Below are 27624 nucleotides of genomic sequence, written 5' to 3' on the forward strand. Positions count from 1 at the left end.
ATTAGAAAGCTGGGGCTTTGAACCACGAGTTATCAGCTGGATCTCTGGAAAGGGAAGAAGGGTGGAGACTGAGTCCCATGTACAATGACTCAATCAATCATGCTTCTGTAATGAAAACTCAACAAAAATCTGGATACCGAGGCTCTGGTGAGTTTCCTGGGTTGGCAACACTCCGTGCACATACTGCCAGATATCGATTCCAGGAGGTAACGAGACGCCGAAGACACGGAAGCTTTGTGTCTGGAACACCTCCGGACCCTCTTCTACTCTGCATCTTTTGCCTGTAACAAACACGATTTGTGAGCATAACAGGTTTTAGGGAGTTTTGTGAGTCTCCTAGCAAATCACTGAACCTGAGGGTGGACTGGGAAACCCCTCGACTTGCAGATGGTTCACAACATCTGGGCAGACTTGGCAGTCCTGGAGTTCTGTATTTCTAACCTTGAGTTTGGCTAACTGTCTGCAGGAAGAGACCAGGGGAGTCCTACTGGCACCACTGGAGTTGCCAGAGAGGAGGTGGGAAGGACACTATAGCCTTAGGACACAGAATGTACAAAGGCCCCCCCAGGCCATGAGGATGGTATTGACAAGAATCCAGGGAAACTGATTCCCATGGTTTTGACTTGGGTTACAGTGAGGACTCCCAGGACAGGGCTCATAAGGCAGGAGTGAGCAGGACTGGGATGGACACATTAGGTCTGTTATGCCCAACAGTTTGGTGAAAAGACTAGAAAAATACACATGATCTAGACGGAGAAAATATTAATAGTTTACTTGAAAACATTAAAGAGGAGCTATACCAATGAAGAATTTAACGTGGGGGGAGGTGAAATTGGAGAAAGATGGTCAAAAGGTACAAAATTCCAGTTTTAAGATAAACAAGTCCTAGGGATGCAGTGTACAACTCAATAACTGTAGCTAACACTGCTGTATGCTATAAAGAAGCACTGTTAAGAGAGTAATCCTAAGAGTCCTCATCACAAGGAGCAATTTTTTTTCCTTTTCTCTTTTCCTCTTTACTTTTTTTTCTATCTATATGGGTGTCAGCTGAACCTACTGTGGTAATCATTTCACAATATATGTAAATCAAACCATCAGGCTATATGACTTAAAACTTATACAGAGGACTTCCCTGGCGGCACAGTGGTTAAGAACCCACCTGCCAATGCAAGGGACATGGGTTGGATCCCTGGTCCGGGAAAATCCCACATGCTGTGGAACAACTAAGCCCATGCGCCACAACTACTGAAGCCTGCGCGCCTAGAGCCCATGCTCTGCAACGAGAAGCCACCGCAATGAGAAGCCCGCACACTGCAACAAAGAGTAGCCCCCACTCGCCACAACTAGAGAAAGCCCGCACGCAGCAACGAAGACCCAACACAGCCAAAAAAATAAAATAAATAAAAATAAATAAATTAGACAAGCCTCTTAGATAGCCTCATCCACCAGAGGGCAGACAGCAGAAGCAAGAACTACAATCCTGCAGCCTGTGGAACAAAAACCACATTCACAGAAAGACAAGATGAAAAGGCAGAAGGCTATGTACCAGATGAAGGAACACGATAAAACCCCAGAAAAACAACAAAATGAAGTGGAGATAGGCAACCTTCCAGAAAAAGAATTCAGAATACTGATAGTGAAGATGATCCAGGACCTTGGAAAAAGAATGGAGGCAAAGATCGAAAAGGTGCAAGAAATGTTTAACAAAGACCTAGAAGAATTAAAGAACAAACAAACAGAGATGAACAATACAATACAATAACTGAAATGAAAAATACACTAGAAGGAATCAACAGCAGGATAACTGAGGCAGAAGAACGGATAAGTGACCTGGAAGACAGAATGGTGGAATTCACTGCTGCAGAACAGAAGAAAGAAAAAAGAATGAAAAGAGATGAAGACGGCCTAAGAGACCTCTGGGACAACATTAAATGCAACAACATTTGCATTATAGGGGTCCCAGAAGGAGACGAGAGAGAGAAAGGACCAGAGAAAATATTTGAAGAGATTAGTCGAAAACTTCCCTAACATGCGAAAGGAAATAGCCACCCAAGTCCAGGAAGCGCAGAGAGCCCCATACAGGATAAACCCAAGGAGAAACACGTCAAGACACATAGCAATCAAATTGGCAAAAATTAAAGACAAAGAAAAATTATTGAAAGCAGCAAGGGAAAAACGACAAATAACATACAAGGGAACTCCCATAAGGTTAACAGCTGATTTCTCAGCAGAAACTCTACAAGCCAGAAGGGAGTGGAATGATATACTTAAAGTGATGAAAGGGAAGAATCTACAACCAAGATTACTCTACCTGGCAAAGATCTCATTCAGATTCGATGGAGAAATCAAAAGCTTTACAGACAAGCAAAAGCTAAGAGAATTCAGCACCACCAAACCGGCTCTACAACAAATGCTAAAGGAACTTCTCTAAGTGGGAAACACAAAAGAAAAGGACCTACAAAAACAATTAAGAAAATGGTCATAGGAACATACATATTGAAAATTACCTTAAATGTGAATGGATTAAATGCTCCAACCAAAAGACACAGGCTTGCTGAATGGATACAAAAACAAAACCCGTATATATGCTGTCTACAAGAGACTCACTTCAGACTTAGGGACATATACAGAGTGAAAGTGAGGGGATGGAAAAAGATATTCCATGCAAATGGAAATCAAAAGACAGCTAGAGTAGCAATACTCATATCAGATAAAATAGGCTTTAAAATAAATGTTAGAAGAGACAAGGAAGGACACTACATAATGAACAAGGGATCAATCCAAGAAGAAAATATAACAATTATAAATACATATGCACCCAACATAGGAGCACCCTAATACATAAGGCATCTGCTAACAGCTATAAAAGAGGAAATCAACAGTAACACAATAATAGTGTGGGACTTTAACACCTCACTTACACCAATGGACAGATCATCCAAACAGAAAATTAATAAGGAAACACAAGCTTTAAATGACACAATAGACCAGATAGATTTGATATTTATAGGACATTCCATCCAAAAATAGCAGATTACACTTTCTTCTCAAGTGCACATGGAACATTCTCTAGGATAGATCACATCTTGGGTCACAAATCAAGCCTCGGTAAATTTAAGAAAACTGAAATCATATCAAGCATCTTTTCTGACCACAATGCTGAGATTAGAAATCAGTTACAGAGAAAAAAACGTAAAAAACACAAACACATGGAGGCTAAACAGTACGTTATTAAATAACCAAGAGATCACTGAAGAAATCAAAGAGGAAATCAAAAAATACCTAGAGACAAATGACAATGAAAACACGAAGATCCAAAACCTATGGGATACAGCAAAAGCAGTTCTAAGAGGGAAGTTTATAGCAATACAAGCCTACCTCAAGAAACAAGAAAAATCTCAAACAATCTAACCTTACACCTAAAGGAACTAGAGAAAGAAGAACAAACAAACCCCCCCAAAAAAAAGTTTGCAGAAGGAAAGAAATCATAAAGATCAGGGCAGAAATAAATGAAACATAAACAAAGAAAACATTAGCAAAGATCAATGAAACTAAAAGCTGGTTCTTTGAGAAGATAAGCAAAATTGATAAACCATTAGCCAGACTCATCAAAAAGAGGGAAAGGACTCAAATCAATAAAATTAGAAATGAAAAAGGATAAGTTACAATAAACACCGTAGAAATGCAAAGCATCCTAAGAGACCAACTACAAGCAACTGTATGCCAATAAAATGGACAACCTGGAAGAAATGGACAAACTCTTAGAAAGGTATAACCTTCCAAGACTGAACCAGGAAGAAATAGAAGATATGAACAGACCAATCACAAGTAATGAAATTGAAACTGATTAAAAATCTTCCAACAAACAAAAGTCCAGGACCACGTGGCTTCACAGGTGAATTCTATCAAACAGTTAGAGAAGAGCTAACACCTATCCTTCTCAAACTATTCCTAAAAATTGCAGAGGAAGGAACACTCCCAAACTCATTCTATGAGGCCACCATCACCCTGATACCAAAACCAGACAAAGATACCACACAAAAAAAGAAAATTACAGACCAATATCACTGATGAATATAGATGCAAAAATCCTCAACAAAATACTAGCAAACAGAGACTCTGGGATGGCTCACACCAAGGAGTACTTCCCTAAACTTCTGCGGTCAGTGTCCTTGTCCCCAGGTGAGCCACAGCCTCTCCTTGCCTCTGCAGGAGACCCTCCAACACTAGAAAGATGGACCCCAACCTCCAAACTTGATTCATATGTTGAACCTGAAGACAGTTCACACACCAAGAGAATCTGACAGAACGTCACCACATGAGGGACTCCTGGTGAAATCAGTTTGTGGAAACAGACTAAATTTTCCATATTGGATCAAGGATGGCAACACGTTAAAAGAGCTGAACAAAGAAAGAAGACATGAGAGGAGGGTACAAAAGACAGACACTACTGGGATCACAATGAATCTGAGGTCACAAAACTCTACCCCATGCTGCTTCTGGGCCTTGGAGCTCCATGTTATTTTTCCAGCACACCACCTTCCATTCCTGATGAAGAATGCTACTCATCAGTATAAAGAAAAAAGGAGATGAGGGAACCGCATGGCCACCTAATGATGGTGGTCCTGAACCGAACATGCATCTCTCTGAAGTATGCCTGTTATCGCACCAATAAAAGAAGCCAGCATGACAGAAGTGGAAGCAAGAGATGTGAAAGTACAACCTTCAGAAATTATCTTGGGGAGAGAATTAACATTGAACACAGTAACTATAATTATGACGCACTGCAAAGTTTGACACTAGTAACCACCTAAACTTATCTCCCTCTTTTGATTTCTGCTCTTCCCCCAGCTCTTTAGTATTCTTTGTGTACTTCTTTTTTCATCTCCTTCAAGGTTTTACTAAGGGAACTTATAAATTGTCTCATTCGACCTCAAAAACAAAACAAAACACTAACAAACAGAATCCAACAACACATTAAAAGGATCATAAAAAAATTAATTTAAAAAAGTAAAAAAAAACCAAAAAACTGTATTCCTATCTCACATTATACTCAAATTCTACCTCAGACCAAAAAGAGTTAAATGTCAAGTGCCAAACTTAGAACATCTTAGAATAAAACAAGAATATATTTTTGATATTGGGGATAGAGCAGCATCTATAACTGATAAAAGTATCAAGAATGTACAAAAAAAATCCCTACAAACAAAAGAGAAACAAGGTAACAGAAACAGGCATTTCCCATGAAAGGACATTTCAAAGAAGTTGTTTCTCAGTATCCACAGCAGATTAACTGGTTCCAGAAACCCCCTGCTCAATACTAAAATCTGCAGATGCTCAAGTTCTTTATATAAAATGGTGGAGTATTTGCATATAACCTACACACATCCTCCTGTGTACCTTAAATCATCTCTAGATTGCTTATAATATCTAATACAATGTAAATGCTATATATTGATAAATAGTTGCCAGCACAAGGCAAATTCAAGTTTTTTTTTTTTTTTTTTTTTTTTTTGCGGTATATGGGCTTCTCATTGTTGTGGCCTCTCCCGTTGCGGAGCACAGGCTCCGGAAGCGCAAGGTCTGCGGCCATGGCTCACGGGCCCAGCCGCTCCGCAGCATGTGGGATCTTCCCAGACCGGGGCACGAACCCGTGTCCCCTGCATCAGCAGGCAGACTCTCAACCACTGTGCCACCAGGGAAGCCCCAAGTTTTTGTTTTTTTTTAATTTATTTTTTTGGCTGCACTGGGCCTTTGTTGCTGCATGTGGGCTTTCTCTAGGTACGGCGTGCAGGCTTCTCATTGCAGTGGCTTCTTTTGTTGCAGAGCACAGGCTCTAGGCGCACGGGCTTCAGTAGTTGTGGCACGCGGGCTCAGTAGTTGTGGCTCACAGACTCTAGAGCGCAGGCTAAGTAGTTGTGGCACACGGGCTTAGCTGCTCGGTGGCATGGGGGATCTTCCCGGACCAGGGCTCGAACCCATGTCCCCTACATTGGCAGGCAGATTCTTAACCACTGTGCCACCAGGGAAGCCCCAAATTCAAGTTTTGTTTTTTTGAACTTTCTGGTATTTTCTCTTCCCCCCAATGTTTTCAATCTGTGCTCAGTTGAATCTGCAGAGGCAGAACCTGCGGATACGAGGGGACAATTGTACAAATGGGCCTATAATCACATGATAAGGTGCTAAAGGTTGTGAATGAGGGAAATGCAAAGCAAGCTCACCTAAGATATAATTTTGTGTCAGTCTGTTAAGCAAAAATTGAGGAGCCTTACAGCATCAAGGACTGAACAGGACATAACTGGTGGAATCTGGAGAATTATAAATAGGTACATCCCTTTTAGAAAACATTATCACCTAAACTTGAAAATTTGCATAACCTATAATCCAACAATTTTACTCCAAGAAATAACAAAAGACAAGCCTAACCGTGTGCAAGATGACCAATATATATGAATGTTCTTGGCAGCACTGTTTGTGAGGGTGAAAAAATGTAAAAAATTAAATGCCTCAGAGAGTGGATGAATACAATATGAAATAGGAGCATTTTTTATTTGCTTCAAGTGTAAGAAACACGGGCACATTTTTACCTTGAGCAGAGCAAGGATGAAATTGCTAAACAAGCAGAAAGTAAGTGAAGAAATAATTTCCCTAAAAGGTGTACTCTAGACTATGGTTCAACAACTGGCCATGGCCTGGGCCAAGACCTCTTCCACTAGGTGAAAGGAAAACTATAAACTGAGAGTCTGAATGAGTGTGGAAGGGTAGAAGACCAAGCAAGACAAGGGGATAGATTTTTAACATGAAAACTTGCTGACACATGAGGGGTCACAGGCTGAGACACCTGTCCTGGGGAAGTGGTCACTGCGAGGATGGCCGGATGTAGGGGCCGATAGAGGTGGAGGGGTGAGGATACAGTCTCTGGGGCTGTATCCCGTCTCTAATCTGCTTGGATGGCAGGACCATGCGCTCTAACTCAGGAGGGGAAGTAGTGAGCATCGTAACGGGTTCCTTGCCAGGCATGCTGACTGGGTGCCTCTGAGATATTCAGGTGGAGAAGGGCAGAGAGCAGAGGGCAGAGGCTCGGAACTGCCTCTCTGAGGGGCTGTCGACGGGCTGCACACAGACACTCGCAGGCTGGTGGGGCCACCCGAGGGACTAGGAGGGAAAGAGCACGACTCTGTTGGGGCCCCATCACCACACACGGCGGCCCCAGTACCCTCAGCAGCCCAGATGTGGGGCACAGCAGGACAGGTGTCACCGTCAGGTTTTACCAAACAGGAGGAGTAGGGAGACATGCAACAAGGGAAGGCTTCTTGAGTGTCTGGACGGACAGGGTGGGAAAGGGGAGGCAGACGAGAGCTGGAGAGGAGCTGGGAGAGGAAGGAAGGCCCTTTTCCTCAGAGGTCAGAGGGAAACGTGAGATGCATTACTCATTACGATACAGGGACATGAATGACACCAACGGCTTACTTCCCACGAGCCACTGACTGCAGCGCAGACGCTGTGCTAAGCGGTTTTAAGCTTTAACGCATTATGTGACCACGTCCCCAACAACCCGGAGACGGAGCAACTATCAGGAACAGACTGAGCGCAGCAGACCACACTCGCCAAACCATCTGCTCCTCCACCTGGACACATGGCTCAGCCCCATCTCCCAGCCCCGTCCCCCGAGTGTGGCCAAGCGCCTAGTGCCTGTCAGTGGAAGCGGGGGGCTGGTGTTTGTGCGAGTCTTCCTTGCCCTCTCACTCTCCTCTGCCTGCTGCAGGAGGTCAGGACAACCTTCAAGCCACATGCTGCCGGCAGAGTGGACCCAGGTTCCTGAACAGCTGTGTGATGCACAGTCACACGGACCGGGTGTGCCTCAGAAAAAGTGCTTCCAGGGACATCCCTGGTGGTCCAGTGGTTAAGACGCCGAGCTTCCACTGCAGGGGTCACGGGTTCGACCCCTGGTCTGGGAACTAAGATCCTGCACGCTGCGAGGCATGGCAAAGAAAGAAATACAAAAAAAGAACAAGTGCTTCCACATGCTGAGCACCAAGATGCTGAAGTCTGTCTGACATGGCAGCTAAGATTTAACGTAGTCATACGTATATATACAAAGACACAACGAGATCCCGAAGTTCACTAGGGCCACAGAGCTGGTGATCGGTGAAGCCCAGGCAGCTGGAGCCCAAGACACATCTCAGCTCATGCACCCCTATCCTCCAGGAGGACAGAGGGACCTGGAGTCAAAGGGCTCCGTGGCCTCCAGACCACCACAGAGGCCCGAACAAGACGCTTCCCCAAGGAACCAGGGCCAGCGACCTTCCCCTGCAGGGTCTCCCAGCTGCCCAAACCTTGGCTCCTACCTGGACAGGTGCTTCGGGAGAGGTCTTTCTTCACTGTCCACAACTCCTGCCCCTGCTCCAGTTGGTAGATCAGCTCAGATCTGGGAACAGGACACCCTGTTCATGAAGAAAGGAAGAAGACACTAGGATTTCTGTGAAAACAAAGAAAACCTCTCGATCTAGTGTGGGACCTCAGGATGTGGACAAGACCTCTGAATGAAGCTGATTCCATCCACAGAAATCCTGACCTGGAACCTGGAAACCAAGGTCAAAAATACCAATGTTGCAGCTTCCCTGGTGGCGCAGTGGTTAAAAATCCGCCTGTCAATGCAGGAGACACGTGTTCAAGCCCTGGTCCGGGAAGATCCCCCATGCCACTGAGCAACTAAGCCCCTGTGCCACAACTACTGAGCCTGCGAGCCACAACTACTGAGCCCGTGTGCTGCAACTACTGAAGCCCACATGCCTAGAACCCGCGTTCCCAACAAGAGAAGCCCACAATGAGAAGCCTGGACACCAGAACGAAGAATAGCCCCCGCTTGCCGCAACCAGAGAAAAGCCCGCATGCAACAACGAAGACCCAACGAAGCCAAAAAAAAAAAAAAAAGAAAAAAAAAAAAACACCACCAATGTTGGGATCCAAAGACTTTAGACTGCAGTGCTGGTTGTGTAGACAACACCTATTCCCTTTGACCTCCATTGCACAGAGTTCCAACTCTATTCAGCTGCAGCCAAGAGACACAGAGAATATGACCACCTCCTTCCAGAAGGTGTTTACTAATTAACCCAAGTGAATTTCAACCACCTGTGCATTAAAACCTCCTGAGATGTCTGGTTCACATCCAACTGAAACCAAATAGGGACTTCCCTGGTGGCACAGTGGTTAAAGAATCCGCCTGCCAATGCAGGGGACACAGGCTCAAGCCCTGGTCTGGGAAGATCCCACATGCCACGGAGCAACTAAGCCCGTGCACCACAACTACTGAGCCCGTGTGCCACAACTACTGAAGCCCACGCACCTAGAGCCCATGCTCTGCAACAAGAGAAGCCACCACAGTGAGAAGCCTGCACACCACAACTAAGATTAGCCCCCACTCGCTGCAACTAAAAAAAAGTCTGTGAGCAACAACGACCCAACGCAGCCAAAAATAAATAAATTTATTTATTAAAAAAAAAGAGAAAGAAACCAAATCTCTGCAGATGAGGCCTGCATACCTACAGATTTAAAAAAACCATCCCAGATTCTGGCATCAAGGGAGGGCTGAAAACTCTGGTTTCCACCAACTTGCAGGTGACCTACACCAGCCCTCTGGAGGAGAAAGCTCTAGTCCAGGATGGCTGAGTGAGGGGACCGGCCAGTGCTGTAGTCCTGCAGCAGCCTGGGTCGCCTGTGAGGGAACCTGCCCGAGGCCCTAGACCAGGAAGAAGCAGACAACTGGGCTGGCACCCACCAACCCGGTAGCCAGCCCCACCTCTGAGCTTCCTACTGGTGAGATAATAAATTTCCTCCAGGGTGAAGACTGAGCCGGTCTGTCACATACAGCCAAACACAGATGCAGGGGAAAGACACACAGACTCGGCAGGAAGTCGACGGCAGAGGTGCCAGGACTTGCCGACAGCTTCTCTGTCAGGTCCAGGGTTCATCAGTCATCACTAAGCAATGTGCTCTCCTGTGTGCTCCGTGCTCAGCACGGGGCTCAGCGACAGCAACTAAGACCTCCCTTCAGCTGTCAGGAGTCACGTTCCCTAGGACCTCAGGGCCTTTGCACATGCTGGCCCTTCTCCCTGGAAGGCTGTTCTCTATCCACCTTGCTCCTTCCAGCTACTTCTCTTTGGGTCTCAGCTCAAGTGTCACTCCCTGAGAAGAGTCTGCTGAACAGTGGCTGAGTCCACATGCTTAACCAATCCACCACGTCACTATGAACTTTTAACCTTAATAATAATTGAAAAGTTAACATTTATAGGGTGTTACCATATCCCAGGGACTGTACCAAGCAATTTAAATGCATTACGTTGTTTAAAATGGATGGAATAATTTAAAGAACTCACATATTTAAAATATTGACTCTTTTCGGTCAAAGTAAGGTATGTCTCCATTGAGCTAAGTCTTTTTTTAGATACCCAGCAAAATTCTGAAGAGCGCTCCTCCTGTCTAGGTCCGCAAGGGCTGTGAGTCCCTAGCTGCCACCTGATCTGGGAAGAGACGGAGCACTTAGTCTGTCTCGCCATTGTCAACACACCAAGTTTCTGGGCTGGTGACGCCGGGGCAACCAGGTAACTGGCTACTGCCTAACGCCGAGGCCCCCCAGTAGACGGTTGGGATTCAAGTGTGATCAACTGAGCCAACAACACTGAAGTCCATGGGGGGCTGCTCAACTGAGCTGCCCACCACCCTGTGAGAGACTGATGGCACTGCCTGCCCTCTGAGGGCACACCTGGCCAGAGTCCAGGCACTGGTCCCTGGAGCAATACAGGGATGCGAGTGGCATAGGGCACCCCCCTCACACATGCCATGGCACAGAAGAGGCTTAGACTGCTTCACAGGCAAACCTTGCCATGGCTGCTTGCCTTACTGTTGTTGCAGTTTGCCCCAACCACGTAGCGGATAAGAGATCCCATCTCTGGAGACTGCTAGTTCAACGTATAATGGGGGGAGAAATAAAGGAATAAGGAATATTGTTTTTGCTGCCCTCTGAGACACCTGAGGATGTTTCTCAACCTACTCCAGATTGTGTAAGCCTGGCCAGTGTGTCCGGCACTCGTGAGTGCTGCTGCAGACCAGCACGTGGAGAGCTCTTCCTCAACACCAAACTGTCACCCCGTCAGGACACTGCCACCACCACTGCTGTCCTGAGGCATGAGCCCCAGCCCCTCCCTAAAAAGGCAGGCTGCCACTCACAGTGGTTGCCACTTGGGACTGCTAAGAGCCTACCAGGTAAATACCCAAATAAAAGAAAGAAAAATGGTGGTGGTGGGGGCGGAAAGGTGACCCCCCACCCCCCAAAAAAGATTTTGTTTGGAGGCAGAAAAAAAAGGAGTGGGGAGGAAGGGGCTCGTTATGCTGTGGACCAGGGCCATCCAGGGGAGAGGCTGCATCTTGGAGGCCCCAGGCCCCTCCACCCTTTCCTCTCCTCAGCAGGAGACAAACTAAAACTAAAAACCAGGGTTTTAAATGGCTGAAAAGCTCAAAAGGAAGAAAGAAGGGAAGGGGGCACATTATTAATCTTACATATCAAGCAAACGCCGGGTCTAGCAAACATAATACTGGTTCTAGACTACTTATTGATTTATAAGCAGTAACAACAACAAAAAACCCTAGATAACAGGGAGAGAATAAAAATTTAAATAACATACAACATATAACTAAGTTAGAACTCTGTCTATACTGACCCAATTGGAAATCCAAAATTTATATACTAAAATTTATATAATTATTATATAATAACTACATATGGTATAACAAAACTTATATATCAAAAAAATTTTATCACCAAAACAAAACAGAGCACTAATTGGTTTGTCTGACTCCACAACACAGGTTCTAAATTATCTTTAGAATTTGCTAAAATGCATCAACTGACAAAACTTCATGAATTTAATACAGGGCTCAAATCATAGTTATACCTGGGGATCCCACTAAAATGAAACACTACTCTACCACTGTAAAAAGTACCTAAATATTAAAGAGAAAAAATAGGTATATCTTACTTTGACTGTAGTTTTACCTGAATTTCCTATAGCCCTAGTACCCACTGTCCTAAAGTATCCCATATTGGGCATAGATGCTCTGACACAATACACAATTAAAATAATTTTTTGGCACTTACAAATTAATTGGCTTGATAAAATGGGACCCTACAGACCCGAGTTAAAATAATAATTCAGCCCAATGTAAGTTGAAAAGGGGCCTTTGGGGAATAAAACTTTTATGTAAGACCTAATTAATCAAGGGGTGGTGATCCCCACTGCTTCTCCACGTTGACAGCCCAGCTGTGCGTGTTCTTAAACCTAAAAAAACACAGGGCACCTCGCTGTGAGTTACTGCAATCTTAATGCCATGGTCCCATCTGTTAGGGTTCCTGTTACTGACTGAATTGTGTCTCCCTAAACTGCATGTGTTAAACCCTAATCCCCAGTGTGATCCTATATGAACTTAGGGCCTTTAAGGAGGTAGTTAAGGTTAAATGAGGTCACGGGGTGGGGCCCTGATCTGGTAGGACCCATATCCTTTTAAGAGGAAGAGAAGGCCTCTCCAAGCCAGATGAAAAGTCAGGTAAGGACACAGCAAGAAGGTGGCCAGCAAGAGATCCTTATCAGCAACTGAACTGGGACTTCCAGCCTCCAGAACTGTGCAAAAATAAAGCTGCTGTTTAACCATACAGTAATGGCAGCCTGAGCTGACTAACAAGATCCACACACCCAATACCCAGTATTATTAGAACCCGGTAATTGCTCTTCAATTACAGATCTGGCTAACGTGTTCTGCTGGTGTGTATTTTGACAGCCTCTCAACCTCGGTTTGCCTTCGCTCTGAAGGCAAATAGGACTCCTCCCCAGGCTGCCCCGTGGGGTGGCTCAACAGCTCTGCCAACACCCACACCCTCTGCAGCCAAGACCTCAGCTGCACCCACCCACCTCTCTCCAGGAGCACAGGCGATGTTATATCAATGACAACCTCGTCTAAGGAGATTCATTTGACACGCTTGTGACAGTGAGTCCAACACCTTTTAATCCTTTGGGGACTAGTTTTAGATAAAAATACTATTCAGTATTACTTTGGGTCTGCTGGCCACATATCCCTCATTTATAAATTTTATTTACTCTCCCTGATGCTGATACTTGCAAATCAGCCCGACTTAAATGGGACTCCCTCCAACAAAAGCTCTAAAATCTGCTCAAAATACTGTTAAATAGCCAGTCCCATCAGTGTCCTCAGATACTCCTTCACCAAAGAGGCTTTGACAACCTCTTCTCACACCTCCTCGAGTTTCTGAATCACCTACCGGGGCCACAGATGCCCAGACTGTCCCCTCAGCTTGGTACTATATGCTACTAAAACAACAACTAACTATACACAAGGCTCTCCGGATAATGAAGGCTGTTGCAGACCCCGAGCCACTGACCGCCACACCCAGCTGCCCATCAAGCTTTGGATCATGGCAACAGCACATCACAAGCTCAGCACAGCTCCTGAGGCCCCAGGACAGGATGGAACCCAACCTGGGCCCTCTGACATATTCCTCTTGTAGGACAAGGTGGGTCCTTGCCAGATGCTGTGGTGCTGGAGGAGGGCACCCCTCCCCACAGCCCTTGGCTACCTGGGGAGCACCTTGGGATTAAGTGAGTGAACAGTTGTGGGAGTTTGTGGATCTCTTGCATCCACAGCACATGATGGAGCTCAGTAGATTGCTGCTGCTTTCTATCCTGTAGCCAGAATGTCCAAATAAAAAATGGGATCTAAGAAACATTTCTTGGCCTATTCAGGGGGTCATCTTAGTACTAGATGCCCTGATCAACAAACGGCCTCCTCTTCACATTCATTATAAACTGCTGGGCCATTGCTTAAAAACTGCTTCCTTCAGGGTAAAGAAACTCTTGTCTCACCAACACCCCAAAAGTAAGTAAGTCAAAATCACATGTCCTTACATTTATAAAGGCCACACGATAGGCCTTGCCAGGAAGCTCCTTACTCCCTTTGGAATTACAGACATTACTGACAATAACCAAGATACACATTTCACTTCTCAAATTACACAATGCTGGGCTCTGGAGAGAAGTAGTCAATAGAGCTTCATGGCCCCAATAGGCCCCAAATAGCTGGTTTAACTGAAAAACGACGATTTCCTTAAACAGCTCCTTTTCAAACTCCAGTCTGACAAACAAACCCCTCATTGGGCCTCTATCTCACCCCTTAGCCTTAACTCAAGGCTCCTTGAATCACATACCTTTAAAAATGTCCCACTGCCCTTTCCTACTCTGGAAGGGAATGTGCCTCACCTCTATGTACACAAAGACTCGTTCTACAGGAGGTCATTCACACTGTCTCCCCTGCAGTTACACACAGAGCTTCCCATCATTCCATGAGGCCGGAGACCAGAAGGAGGGAGCACACGCTCCCGGCACCCATTAGCCACAGACTGCCCCACAGGCCAGGCAGCTGGTCACCTGATACGGAATCCATTTGCCCTGAACTTCAAAACAAAACAAACCAAACCAAACCTTGAAGAGCAGCCATATGGCATTCTGGTAACTGTTGCTCTTACTATAACTGGTCTGGGTACTTTCATTGGTTTATAAGTCAGAGGCCTGAACCCTCTGAGGAAGCCACTGTTTCAACCAAACACGGCAAATACTGAGGCCCACATCAAGTCAAGTGCGTACGTACCCACTTGCAAAGGATACCCTGCCCCACGTCCCAGAGCAAGACCTCACTGATGAAGATGACTTCGCCTGGGGACACGAAAACCTTCACCCCAGCAGATACCCATGGACTTCCTCTCCTAAGACAGAAATCAGACCTGGGACCTTTTTGCTTTCTTCTATTAGGGATTCTATCATGTTCCTGAGCTGCTGTCTGTGACCCTAGTATATGCCTCAATCTGCCAAAAGGGAAATCTCCAATTTATAGCTGGTTGGTCAGGACAGGTTGTGAGGACTTGTGACTGACATCTGAAGTGGGTGGGTGGGTGGGAGGTGGAGGGGCTGTCTATGGGACTGAATCCTTAATACCCTGTGGAGTCTGTGCTAACTCCAGGTAGTTAGGGTCAGAATTGCCTGGTATGGAAAACCCAGACGTTTTATATCAGAAGTGTTATGAGGAAAAAAGATTTTGTTGGTTTGTTTTTTAATTAATTAATTAGTGGCTGCATTGGGTCTTCATTGCACATGGGCTTTCTCTAGTTGCAGCGAGTGGGGGCTACTCTCCATGGCGGTGCACGGGCTTCTCATTGCAGTGGCTTCTTTTGTTGCAGAGCATGGGCACTAGGCACGCACGTTACAGTAGCTGTGGCACACGGGCTCAGTAGTTGTGGCTCGCGGGCTCTAGAGCACAGGCTCAGTAGTCGTGGTGCATGGGCTTAGCTGGTCCTCAGCATGTGGGATCTTCCCGGACCAGGCTCGAACCTGTGTTCCCTGCATTCAGAGGCAGGTTCTTAACCACTGCGCCACCAGGAAGTCCCATGTTTGTTTATTTTTTACAAATACCACACTAACATGCACACACATGTATACATACAAAGCCATACTTTTAGCACACCTTATAACTCCTGAAAGATTCTCTTAAACACTCCCTAAATTACATATCGATTTTCTTGGCTAATGCTACATAAATGGGAAACTTAGTTATGAGCCTGCCTGCAAGGACTTCCTGTATCTCTACTTATGTTCTTCTTTTTCATTCTCAAAATGGTTTTCTATACTCTACAAGACAACTTATGCCATACCTTCTAAAACTCTCCACTATTATCCCCCAAAGTTTCCTTAATATGATGTGAAATATCAGAGCACACCCTTCATGTGCAAACCAAACAATCCAAAACCACACCCTTGCCCACCTCTTTAAACCTCACACACCAGGCCACTATTCCTCCTGCCTTAACTCAAGCAGATCCAGGTTCCAGACAATTAGGGACACCCCTAGTGCCCCAAAGCCTGTTGGAAATATTCAAATCTCACAGATACTAATTAATACAGTGGGGACCCTGTGACAATTTCAATGAGTGGAGCATGAATAGTGCCTGAACAGTCCTGACACCTGGTCAGGGCTCAGGGTACCTGCACAGTGACAGTTATCAATTGCTTATTAAAAGTGACCCACTTAATAAATGTTTTCTTAGATTTCTTCAAAAAGGGAATCCCGCATTACTCTGATAAATAGGAAACCCGGGGTCACTTCCGTTGATGGCAGGTCACCATGAAAAAAATGCAGAAGTGAAATCAAAACAGTGTTCTTAAGTTCCAGAGAGCTCAGATGCCTGCTGCTCAGGGCTCCTGGCCTAAGGCTACTGCCTCTGTTGACAAGGGGAAAGTAGCAACAGTCGCAGGGGTAGGGAGTGTGGGGAAGGCAGACTATGTTAGAAGGGAGCACTAAACAAACCCAGACTTCCCGTCAAACACATTCAGGAGGCAGGAAGAGAAGAAATGATGGAATGGTTACATCAGGCTGTATCGCAATGCCAGCTGAACAAGTGTCCCTGCACTCTCAGAAATAGGGTTTCTCAAGCTGACATGATAATTTAGGTCAAGATAATTCTTTGTTGGAAAGGTGGGGAGGAGCCCATCCTGCGAATTATAAGGATGGTGTAGGATCCACGTGCAGATTGTAATAACCAAAACTATCTCCAGATGTTGCTGAGTTTCCTCTGGGGAGCAACATCATCTCTGGTTGAGAACCACTTTTATGGTTATAAATAGGATGATGAGAGAAAGTGAGAGGGATGGGTGGACGGACACTCCATGAAGTCTGGTGGTCAGAACACAGCTGGTGAGGAGGTGGCAACTGGGCTGAGAAGGGGCAGCCATGTAAAAAGCCAAAATGGAGAGGGCAGACAGCAGAAGCAAGAAGAAATACAATTCTGCACCCTGTGGAAGGAAAACCACATTCACAGAAAAATAAAATGAAAAAGCAGAGGACTTTGTACCAGATGAAGGAAGAAGATAAAACCCCAGAAAAATAACTAAATGAAGTGGAGATAGGCAATCTTCCAGAAAAAGAATTCAGAGTAATGACAGTGAAGATGATATGATGCAGGACCTCGGAAAAAGAATGGAGGCAAAGTTCGAAAAGATGCAAGAAATATTTAACAAAGACCTAGAAGAATTAAAGAACAAACAAACAGAGATGAACAATAAAATAACTAAAATACAGAATACACTAGAAGGAATCAATAGCAGAATAACTGAGGCAGGAGGACAGATAAGTGACCTGGAAGACAGAATGGTGGAATTCACTGCTGCGGAACAGAAGGAAGAAAAAAGATGAAAGGACTTAAGAGACCTCTGGGACAACATTAAATGCAATAACATTCATATTATAGGGGTCCCAGAAGGAGAAGAGAGGGAAAAAGGACCCGAGAAAATATCTGAAGAGATTATAGTCGAAACCTTCCCTAACCTAGGAAAGGAAATAGCCACCCAAGTCCAAGAAGTGCAGAGAGTCCCAGGCAGGATAAACCCAAGGAGAAAAACGCCAAGACCCATAGTAATCAAACTGACAAAAATTAAAGATAAAGAAAAATTATTGAAAGCAACAAAAGAAAAACAACAAATAACATACAAGGGAACTCCCATAAGGTTAACAGCTGACTTCTCAGCAGAAACTCTACAAGCCAAAGGGAGTGGCATAATATATTTAAAGTGATAAAAGGGAAGAACCTACAACCAAGGTTACTTTACCTGGCAAGGATCTCATTCAGATTCCAAGGAGAAATCAAAAGCTTTACAGACAAGCAAAGGCTGAGAATTCAGCACCACCAAACCAGCTCTACAACAAATGCTAAAGGAACTTCGCTCAGTGGGAAACACAAGAGAAGAAAAGGACCTACAAAAACAAACCCATAACAATTAAGAAAATGGTAACAGGAACATACACATCAATAATTACCTTAAATGTGAATGGGTTAAATGTTCCAACCAAAAGACAGAGGCTCACTGAATGGATACAAAAACAAGACCCATATATATGCTGTCTATGAGACCCACTTCAGACCTAGGGACACATAAGACTGAAGAGGGGATGAAAAAAGATATTACAAGCAAATGGAAATGAAAAGACAGCTGGAGTAGCAATACTCATATCAAATAAAATACTTTAAAATAAAGAACGTTACAAGAGAAAAGGAAGGACACTACATAATGACCAAGAAATCAATCCAAGAAGGAGATATAACAATTATAAATATATACGCACCCAACGTAGGAGCACCTCAATACGTAAGAGCACCTCAATACGTAAGGCAAATGCTAACAGCTATAAAAGAGGAAACAGACAGTAACACAGTAATAGTGGGGCCTTTAACACCTCATTTACACCAACGGACAGACCACCCAAACAGAAAATAAGGAAACACAAGCTTTAAATGACACAGTAGACCAGATAGATTTAATTGATACTCATAGGACATTCCATCCCAAAACAGCAGATTACTTTCTTCTCAAGTGCACACGGAACATTCTCCAGGATAGATCACATCTTGGGTGACAAATCAAGCCTCAGTAAATTCAAGAAAATTTAAATCATATCAAGCATCTTTTCTGACCACAACGCTATGAGATTTTCAATTACAGGGGAAAAAACGTAAAAAAAAAAAAAAAAAAAAAACACATGGAGGCTAAATAACACGTTACTAAATAACCAAGAGATCACTGAAGAAATTGAAGAACTCAAAAAATACCTAGAGACAAATTACAACAAAAACACGACAATCCAAAACCTATGGGATGCAGCAAAAGCAGTTCTAAGAGAGAAGTTTATAGCAATACAAGCCTACCACAGGAACAAGAAAAATTTCAAATAAACAATCTAAACTTCACTTAAAAGAACTAGAGAATGAAGAACAAAACCCAAAGTTAGTAGAAGGAAAGAAATCATAAAGATCAGAGCAGAAAAAAATGAACAAGAAAATAGCAAAGATCAATAAAACTAAAAGTTGGTTCTTTGAGAAGATAAACAAAATTGATAAACCATTAGCCAGACTCATGAAGAAAAAGTGGGAGAGGACTCAAATCAATAAAATTAGAAATGAAAAAGAAGTTACAACAGACACCACAGAAATACAAAGCATCCTAAGAGACCAACTACAAGCAACTGTATGCCAATAAAATGGACAACCTGGAAGAAATGGACAAAATCTTAGAAAGGTATAACCTTCCAAGACTGAACCAGGAAGAAATAGAAAATATGAACAGACCAATCACAGTAATGAAATTGAAGCTGTGATTAAAAATCTTCCAACAAACAAAAGTCCAGGACCACATGGCTTCACAGGTAAATTCTATCAAACATTTAGAGAAGAGCTAACGCCCATCCTTCTCAAACTCTTCCAAAAAATTGCAGAGGAAGGAACACTCCCAAACTCATTCTATGAGGCCACCATCACCCTGATACCAAAACCAGACAAAGATACCACAAAAAAAGAAAATTACAGACCAATATCACTGATGAATATAGATGTAAAAATCCTCAACAAAATACTAGCAAACAGAATCTAACAATACATTAAAAGGATCATACACCATGATCAAGTGGGATTTATCCCAGGGATGCAAGGATTCTTCAACATACGCAAAACAATCAATGTGATACACCATGTTAACAAGCTGAAGATTAAAAACCATATGATCATCTCAATAGATGCAGAAAAAGCTTCTGACAAAATCCAATTATGATAAAAGCTCTCCAGAAGTGGGTATAGAGGGAACCTACCTCAATAAAATCCATATACAACAAACAGTAAACAGCAAACATCATTCTCAATGGTGAAAAACTGAAAGCATTTCCTCTAAGATCAGGAACAAGACAAGGATGTCCACTCTCGCCACTACTATTCAATATAATTTTGGAAGTCCTAGCCACGGCAGAGAAGAAAAACAAAAGGAGTACAACTTGGAAAAAAAGAAGTAAAACTGTCACTGTCTGCAGATGACATACTATACATAGAAAATCCTAAAGATGCCACCAGAAAACTACTAGAGCTAATCAATGAATTTGGTAAAGTTGCAGGATACAAAATTAATGCACAGAAACCTCTTGCATTCCTATACATTAATGATGAAAAATCTGAAAGAGAAATTAAGGAAATACTCCCATTTACCACTGCAACAAAAAGAATAAAATACCTAGGAATAAACCTATCTAGGGAGACAAAAGACCTGTATGCAGAAAACTATAAGACACTGATGAAAGAAATTAAAGATTACACAAACAGATGGAGAGATACACCATGCTCTTGGATTGGAAAAATCAATATTGTGAAAATGACTATACTACACAAAGCAATCCACAGATTAAATGCAATCCCTATCAAATTACCAATGGCATTTTTTACAGAACTAGAACAAAAAAAATCTTAAAATTTGTATGGAGACACAAAAGACCCTGAATAGCCAAAGCAGTCTTGAGGGAAAAAAAACGGAGCTGGAGGAATCAGACTCCAGACTATACTGGACTTCAGACTATACTACAAAACTACAGTGATCAAGACAATATGGTACTGGTACAAAAACAGAACAATAGATCAATGGAACAGGATAGAAAGCCCAGAGATAAACCCACCTATGGTCAACTAATCTATGACAAAGGAGGCAAGGATATACAATGGAGAAAAGACAGTGTCTTCAGTAAGTGGTGCTGGGAAAACTGGACAGCTACATGTAGAAGAATGAAACTAGAACACTCCCTAACACCACACACAAAAATAAACTCAAAATGGATTAGAGACCTAAATGTAAGACTGGACACTATAAAACTCTTAGAGGAAAACATAGGTAGAACATTCTTTGACATAAATCACAGCAAGATCTTTTTTGATCCACCTTCTAGAGTAATGGAAATAAAAACAAAAATAAACAAATGGGACCTAATGAAACTTAAAAGCTTTTGCAAAGCAAAGGCAACTACAAACAGACGAAAAGACAACCCTCAGAATGGGAGAAAATACTTGCAAACAAATCAATGGACAAAGGATTAATCTCCAAAATATATAAACAGTTCATGCAGCTCAATATTAAAAAAACAAACAACACAATCAAAAAATGGGCAGAAGACCTAAGCAGACATTTCTCCAAAGAAGACATACAGATGGCCAAGAAGTACATGAAAAGCTACTCAACGTCACTAATTATTAGAGAAATGCAAGTCAAAACTACAAGGAGGTATCACCTCATACCAGTTAGAATGCTCATAAGAAAATCTACTACTTCCCTGGTGGCGCAGTGGTTGAGAGTCCACCTGCCAATGCAGGGGCACGGGTTCGTGCCCCAGTCCGGGAAGATCCCACGTGCCGCGGAGCGGCTGGGCCCGTGAGCCATGGCTGTTGAGCCTGCGCGTCTGCAGCCTGTGCTCCCCAATGGGAGAGGCCACAGCAGTGAGCGGCCCGCGTACCGCAAAAAAAAAAAAAAAAAAAAAAAAAAGAAAATCTACAAACAAGTGCTGGAGAGGGTGTGGAGAAAAGGGAACCCTCTTGCACTGTTGGTGGGAATGTAAATTGATACAGCCACTATGGAGAACGGTACAGAGGTTCCTTAAAAAACTAAAAACAGAATTACCATATGACCCAGCAATCCCACTACTGGGCATATACCCAGAGAAAACCATAATTCAGAAAGACACATGCACCCCAATGTTCATTGCAGCACTATTTACAATAGCCAGGTCATGGAAGCAACCTAAATGCCCATCGACAGACTAATGGATAAAGAAGATGTGGTACATATACACAATGGAATACTACTCAGCCATAAAAAGGAACGAAATTGGGTCATTTGCAGAGACACGGAGGGATCTAGAGACTGTCATACTGAGTGAAGTAAGTCAGAAAGAGAAAAACAAATATCGTATATTAACGTATATATGTGGAACCTAGAAAAATGGTACAGATGAACCGGTTTGCAGGGCAGAAACTGAGACACAGATGTAGAGAACAAACGTATGGACACCAAGGGGGGAAGCGGCGGGGGTCGGTGGTGGTGTGATGAATTGGGAGATTGAGATTGACATATATACATTAATATGTATAAAATGGATAACTAATAAGAAACTGCTGTATAAAAAATATATATAGAATTAAATTTTAAAATTCAGAAAAAAGGGGCTTCCCTGGTGGCACAGTGGTTGGGAGTCCGCCTGCCGATGCAGGGGACGCAGGTTCGTACCCCGGTCCGGGAGGATCCCATGTGCTGCGGAGCAGCTGGGCCCGTGAGCCATGGCCGCTGAGCCTGCACATCGGGAGCCTGTGCTCCGCAACAGGAAAGGCCACAACAGTGAGAAGCCCGTGTACCGCCAAAAAAAAAAAAAATCAGAAAAAAGAAAAGAAAAGAAAAGCCAAAACGCCCAAGCACACTCACCAGGCACAGAGAACAGCAAGTGGAGAGGCCCAAGGCAAGTATGTTAAGTATGTGCACAGGAAACAGCAAGACGCTGGCATGACCAGAGCAGACTGAGCTCAGGGAAAAGTGTGGGGAGGTGAGTGAAGGGTCAGCAGGGTCAGATAATGGGCCTTCTTATTTTTAAAATTTTGTTATAAAATATCTAAATATGTCAAACGTTTCCTAATTTTGTGTAACCTCTTCTCATTAACACAGAATACAATCCCAATTCTCTAAAAACAGGCATGTCTTACCCTATGCCCTGGATTTACAGCTCTCCTTTCCCTCAAACTGAGAGGTCTAAAGTGATTATCCTCAGGCTGCTGTTTCTCCACCTTGGCTCTCTTGCCCTTGTGGGCTGGATCAACCTTTGTTGAATGCGGCTGTCTCGTCCATCCTCAGGTACTAAGCAGCATCTCTGGACTCTAACCTGCTAGATGCCGGGACCACCCACACCCCAGGTGTGACAGTCAAATGTGGCTGCAGACTTCCAAATGTCACCTGGGGATAAAACTGCCAAGTACTGAGAAGCACTACTCTCTCTCAGCTTCTCTCTCTTGGACTAGCAGAGGATCTTGGCCAGGACTCAGGGAACAAGAGACAATCATGAAGGCACAGGAGAACAGAAAAGCCCCATAACCGAGATCCTGTGGTTTAGAACAATACCTGTTGGCACTGAAGGCAAACACCTCCCGAGGCCCCACCTGCCTCACCCTCTTCCTGGAGACCATCCCATCACTCACAGCCCTGTGGACTGGGTTGCAGGGGATACGTGAGCCCACCAGTCCCACCCAGTCAGCTCCCTGTCTGGAATGTGAAACAAGAACCTCAGACAGAGGCCAGTCTGTGCTGGGCACTGGGGTGGAGGCTCAGGGAAGTATGGGCTCAGGTGGCCACTCCTGCCTCAGGGACAACCCCCTAGAGCCCAGCAGTAGAAAAAGAAAAAGTAACAATGTTAAGTATGGAAAGAAGTAAAAACAAGGCATCTGGGGGCCACAGAGAGCAGGGACTGGGGTGGCCACTCCGGCCACAAACTTGCTGAGACACAAAAGCCATTCTGAAAAAACAGACATGAGCAAAGCTAGAGGGAGAAGTCAGGACAAGAGATCCAGAAGCCGGCATACTCCTGGTGGTTCCCAGTCCTTATTTCAGTCCCATGTGGCCCAACTGGAAATTCTGCCTTTGGGTTCTGAAGAACACCCCCATTTCCTTCCACCACCTTTTAGGAGCCAAAGGGGAACTGTTTCTTGCTCAAAGAAACACAGAGATAGCAGGCAGGAAAAGATGAATCTCAAAAATGACTGAAGCTGTAGGGGAAAGGGTAAGCTTCTCGATCAGCCCGGCATGGAGCCAGAGCATGTCTGACAAGGAGATAGCAGGTCCTCTGCATGGCAGAGTGGCAAGGCCTTACCCAGAGACACCAAGAGCCTGCAGTTTTCCAGCATCACCTCCTGGTACAGGGTCCTCTGAGCCGGGTCCAGCTGCCTCCACTCCTCCTGGGTAAAAGTCACGGCCACATCATCGAAAGTCACAGACACCTGTCAAATAGAGGTAGTAGTGCTGACCCTGGGGCTGTTGGATGGGATCAGAGCTTGTTTCTGGAAGGCTGTTAAAGGTGCAGAGAGATCAAGACCCTAACCACTTAGCACCTCCGGAGGGCCAAGCTCTAGGCTGGGCTGAAGTGGAAGTGGACAATGTTTTGGACATAATACAGTAGTGTAAGAAGAAAGAAGTCTCCTATGCCGGAGCCACTGGAAAGTCACACAAGACAATGGAAGTGATGTGTGGGCTGTCAGACGCAGACAGGAGAGGCTGTAGGACCTCAGAGGAATGAATAATGATAATAACAGTATCAATAATGGTAACAACAACAGTACCTGAGCCTCCCTGGTCCTGCTAGCTGCCTGCCCCATGGTGAGGGCTGCACTTCCTGGTTAAAGTGATTAAGAGTCCCCAGTTCTTTCTTCACTCTCTTGTTAACATCCCAACTCTTGAAACCTGACACTTACCAGCTGTGTTACCTCGGAGACATCACTTCATCTCTCTGAGCCTTGGTTTCTGGATCAATACAACAATCGTTCCCACTTCACTAATATCAGTTGTGACATTTAGACAGAAATTATTCAATGTTCGGTGTGCTTGGGGATTTTCATTAATTGTCCCACAGCCCCTTAGGTAAACATCTCCATGCCAGCCGACGACAGGAGACTAAGGGAGCTCCACCAAATCCACCAAGAGTCTTGTGTCTTACAAACGAGGAGCAAGATTTTAACACAGTTAACCTTGATACGCGGTCTAATAAAGTAACCCGACACGCTTCCATCGTCAACATGAATACTTAATGACGAAGTTGTGAAGCATTTACACCAATTTTTGCTGTTAAGTCCATTTCATCACGCCTGAAAATATTCCTGTGAACATGCACAGAGAAGCAGAGCCTTCATCATTGACCTCCCTGGAGAGACCCCTGAAGGGGTGGAACTACCTGGGTAATGGCAGGGCCTGGACCAGCTTCCCACACCCTCCTGGGTCTCCCAGACTCCGGGGAGGTTCCACAATGAACCATTAGCCGCTTCCTTCCTGAACCCTGACAGCACTTAGCCCTACGCCAGGAATACTTCAGGACCAGAGAGCACAAATGGCTAAAGATAACACTGGCTTTGGCCATGAGACTGGCCACAACGTCTGACCTGGCTGAAGGTGAGTGGAACATTCGACAACAGACTACAGGACCTCGCCCTCCCCAGACACGTCTTAACATTTAGGAGGCACCATGGCAACCTCACAGGCCCTCATGGGCCTTGTGAAACAACCAATATACCTTGGCTTTGTCCATGCGCTTATCTCTCCCTCCATTTCCCAAAGCCACCGGGTGGAGAAAAGCGGGGGCGGGGTGGGGGCAGGGTACATCCCTGCAGCACATGGCGGAGTTGGGGATTTACTATGATGGAAACCCCTGAAGGATACATCACTCATTTTTCCACAACTTACTGAGCATGTGTCAGAGACCCAACAGCTTTTAGGACCAAAGATAAATTAAGTAGCAAAGCAGCTCCACACGCCAGACCACACGACCACGAAGACAAACCCAGGGGATGCCTCCCTTCCGGAACCGTCTCCGCCCTCGGAAAGAAGCAGCTCCGCAACCAGCGTCCACTCACCTGTGTCTTGTGGGTCGGCGCCGCCGCCATGATGGGACCCTGCGTTCCAGCCACGCTGGGAGAGGCGAGCACCGGGCGGCCTGCTGCTCCTCGCCTCCGCCCCGCCTTGGCCGGGCGACCTCGGCTGACAGCCGCTCTCCGAGAGAAAGGCGCACCAGACCTGGCGCCGCCCTCGGGAACTGCGGGGACGAAGGGCGGGTGCTGAGGGCCCGGAGAGGCCATGGCCCGGCGGGCGACCAGTGCACACGCCCGTTTAGGGAGTCACGGCCCGTTCCAAGGCACGAAAGGAAGTCCCATCCCCCTTTCCTGCTCAGTCCCCACGAAATGCCCTAGTAGCCACGCAGGCCAGCTCTCGGCACCTAGAAGCCACCCAGCAGCGAAAGGCTGAGGCAAATGGCGTCCTCTGAGAGAAACCGGAAGTCCCACCCACGTACGTGCGCCGCAGGAAACGCCTCTACGACTGGCCGTCATTGGCCAGCGACCTCCTCAGACGCACAACGCACACCTCTGGGTAATGTAGTCTCCCCTAGATCCGCAGAAGTGAGGAGCGCCTTAACTGGGGGGAGGGAGTGGGGCGGAGGGAGGAGAGGGAGTGGGGCGGAGGGAAGGGGTAAGGGGTGGGTCTTCCTCCACCTAAGAGCCACGGGAGGAGCTGAGCGCCGGCCCAGACCTGTTTCTTAACAGTGGGTTCAAGTGGAGAGGACTAGGCGGTGGGGGCGAGAGCGTCCATGCTGTGCCTCGGGGAAATTGAGGCTTGGAATGCTGGGACAGTCGCCCAGGTGGGTGCAAAGGGTGTAGGGCTGTGACTAGGCTCGCAGCCCGCATAGTGATTTTTCCCCCTTCCCCTCCTTACGCTTTCCCAGATCCTGTTCTATTTTTTAGGTCCCCAAACAGGGACCCAACCGGGATCCACAGAAGTGAAAGCACGGAGTCCTAACCACTGGACTGCCAGGGAATCCCCAAGAGCCTCTTCTTGAAACCTAGCAGGGCCCTGTGGAGCCTTCTCCCACCCCTCCCCCGCAAGCCTCTCTGCGTCCCCTACTTCTTGTCTGTGGAAAAAGCTTTAGCGGACTGGGCCTCCCTCAGTTCCAAAGAGTGGGCTCAAACAGTTAATTATTTAAGGGGCAGCAATGGGAACAAAGAAGAGGCATTCAAGGAGGGAAGGGGATAATAACTAAAGCAATAAGTCAACCTTTGGGATGGGGTCACAAGACCATAGTTCTCCTTAAGGAAAACAGTTAACAATGTCTGATGCATGTTCTTAAGTTGTTTTTATAGAACCCAGACTCCCACCAGGTGGAAACTGCTGACCTCAAACACATCAGAAGCTAGGCTGGTTGGAATCAGAAGACTGATGGTGAGATTCCTGAAACACCACCCTGCTACCTCACCACCAACCGAAAAGAAAATTGTCCATGAGCTGATATTGCATCCTAGGACCCTCTCCCCTAACAGTCTTTAAAAACCCTTTCCTGAAGCCATTAGGGTGTTCAGATCTTTTTGAGCATGAACTGCCTGTTCTCCTTGCTTGGCACCCTGCAATAAATGCTATACTTTCCTTCACCACAACCCGGTGTCAATAGATTGGCTTTGCTATGCATGGAGTGAATGAACCCGAGTTTGGTTTGGTAGCATTCTAGGGGAACAGATTTTTAAAAAGTAGCTTCCCTGGTGGTCCAGTGAGTAAGACTGGGCCCACTTACCCAGTGGGTAAGACTCCGTGCTCCCAATGCCTTTGCCCCCCAATGCCCCCCAATGCAGGGGGCCTGGGTTCAGTCCCTGGTCAGGGAACTAGATCTTACATGCGTGCTGCAACTAAGAGTCCACATGCTGCAACTAAGACCTGGCGCAGCCAAAATAAAATAAATAAATATTTTTAAAAGTCTTTTAAAAAAAAAAAAGGTAGCTTAAAAATTCTCCTGGGGAGGAAACCAGAAGGCCCATCTTGATACACAGCACACTTGTCTACTGCACCCTCCTGAGTCTTCTTTGGCCCAGAGCCTCCTTCATATGTAGTTGGCCTAGATCACCTGAGGAATGGATTTTCCATCCCC

At 45.3% G+C, this 27624-nt stretch overlaps 1 protein-coding gene across 2 annotated transcripts in view; it reads right to left on the reverse strand.

The window, feature by feature from the left end:
• LOC116744202 (zinc finger protein 264-like) overlaps positions 1-25975 on the reverse strand; it is a 39727-nt gene extending 13752 nt beyond the window's left edge. The window contains exons 1-4 of one of the 2 annotated variants that reach the window (XM_032613621.1): positions 25571-25965; positions 23821-23947; positions 8349-8444; positions 138-281 (exon numbers count right to left, since the gene is read on the reverse strand). In XM_032613621.1, the coding sequence (XP_032469512.1) occupies positions 138-281; positions 8349-8444; positions 23821-23947; positions 25571-25792 (589 nt within the window). In that variant the 5' untranslated portion in view covers positions 25793-25965. Of the gene's footprint in view, positions 1-137; positions 282-8348; positions 8445-23820; positions 23948-25570 lie in introns of both variants that reach the window. The other variant, XM_032613622.1, reaches the window with a different exon arrangement.
• Between the last annotated feature and the right edge of the window lie 1649 nt (positions 25976-27624).

This window comes from Phocoena sinus, chromosome 19, assembly GCF_008692025.1.
Source record: "Phocoena sinus isolate mPhoSin1 chromosome 19, mPhoSin1.pri, whole genome shotgun sequence".
Taxonomy (NCBI): domain Eukaryota; kingdom Metazoa; phylum Chordata; class Mammalia; order Artiodactyla; family Phocoenidae; genus Phocoena; species Phocoena sinus.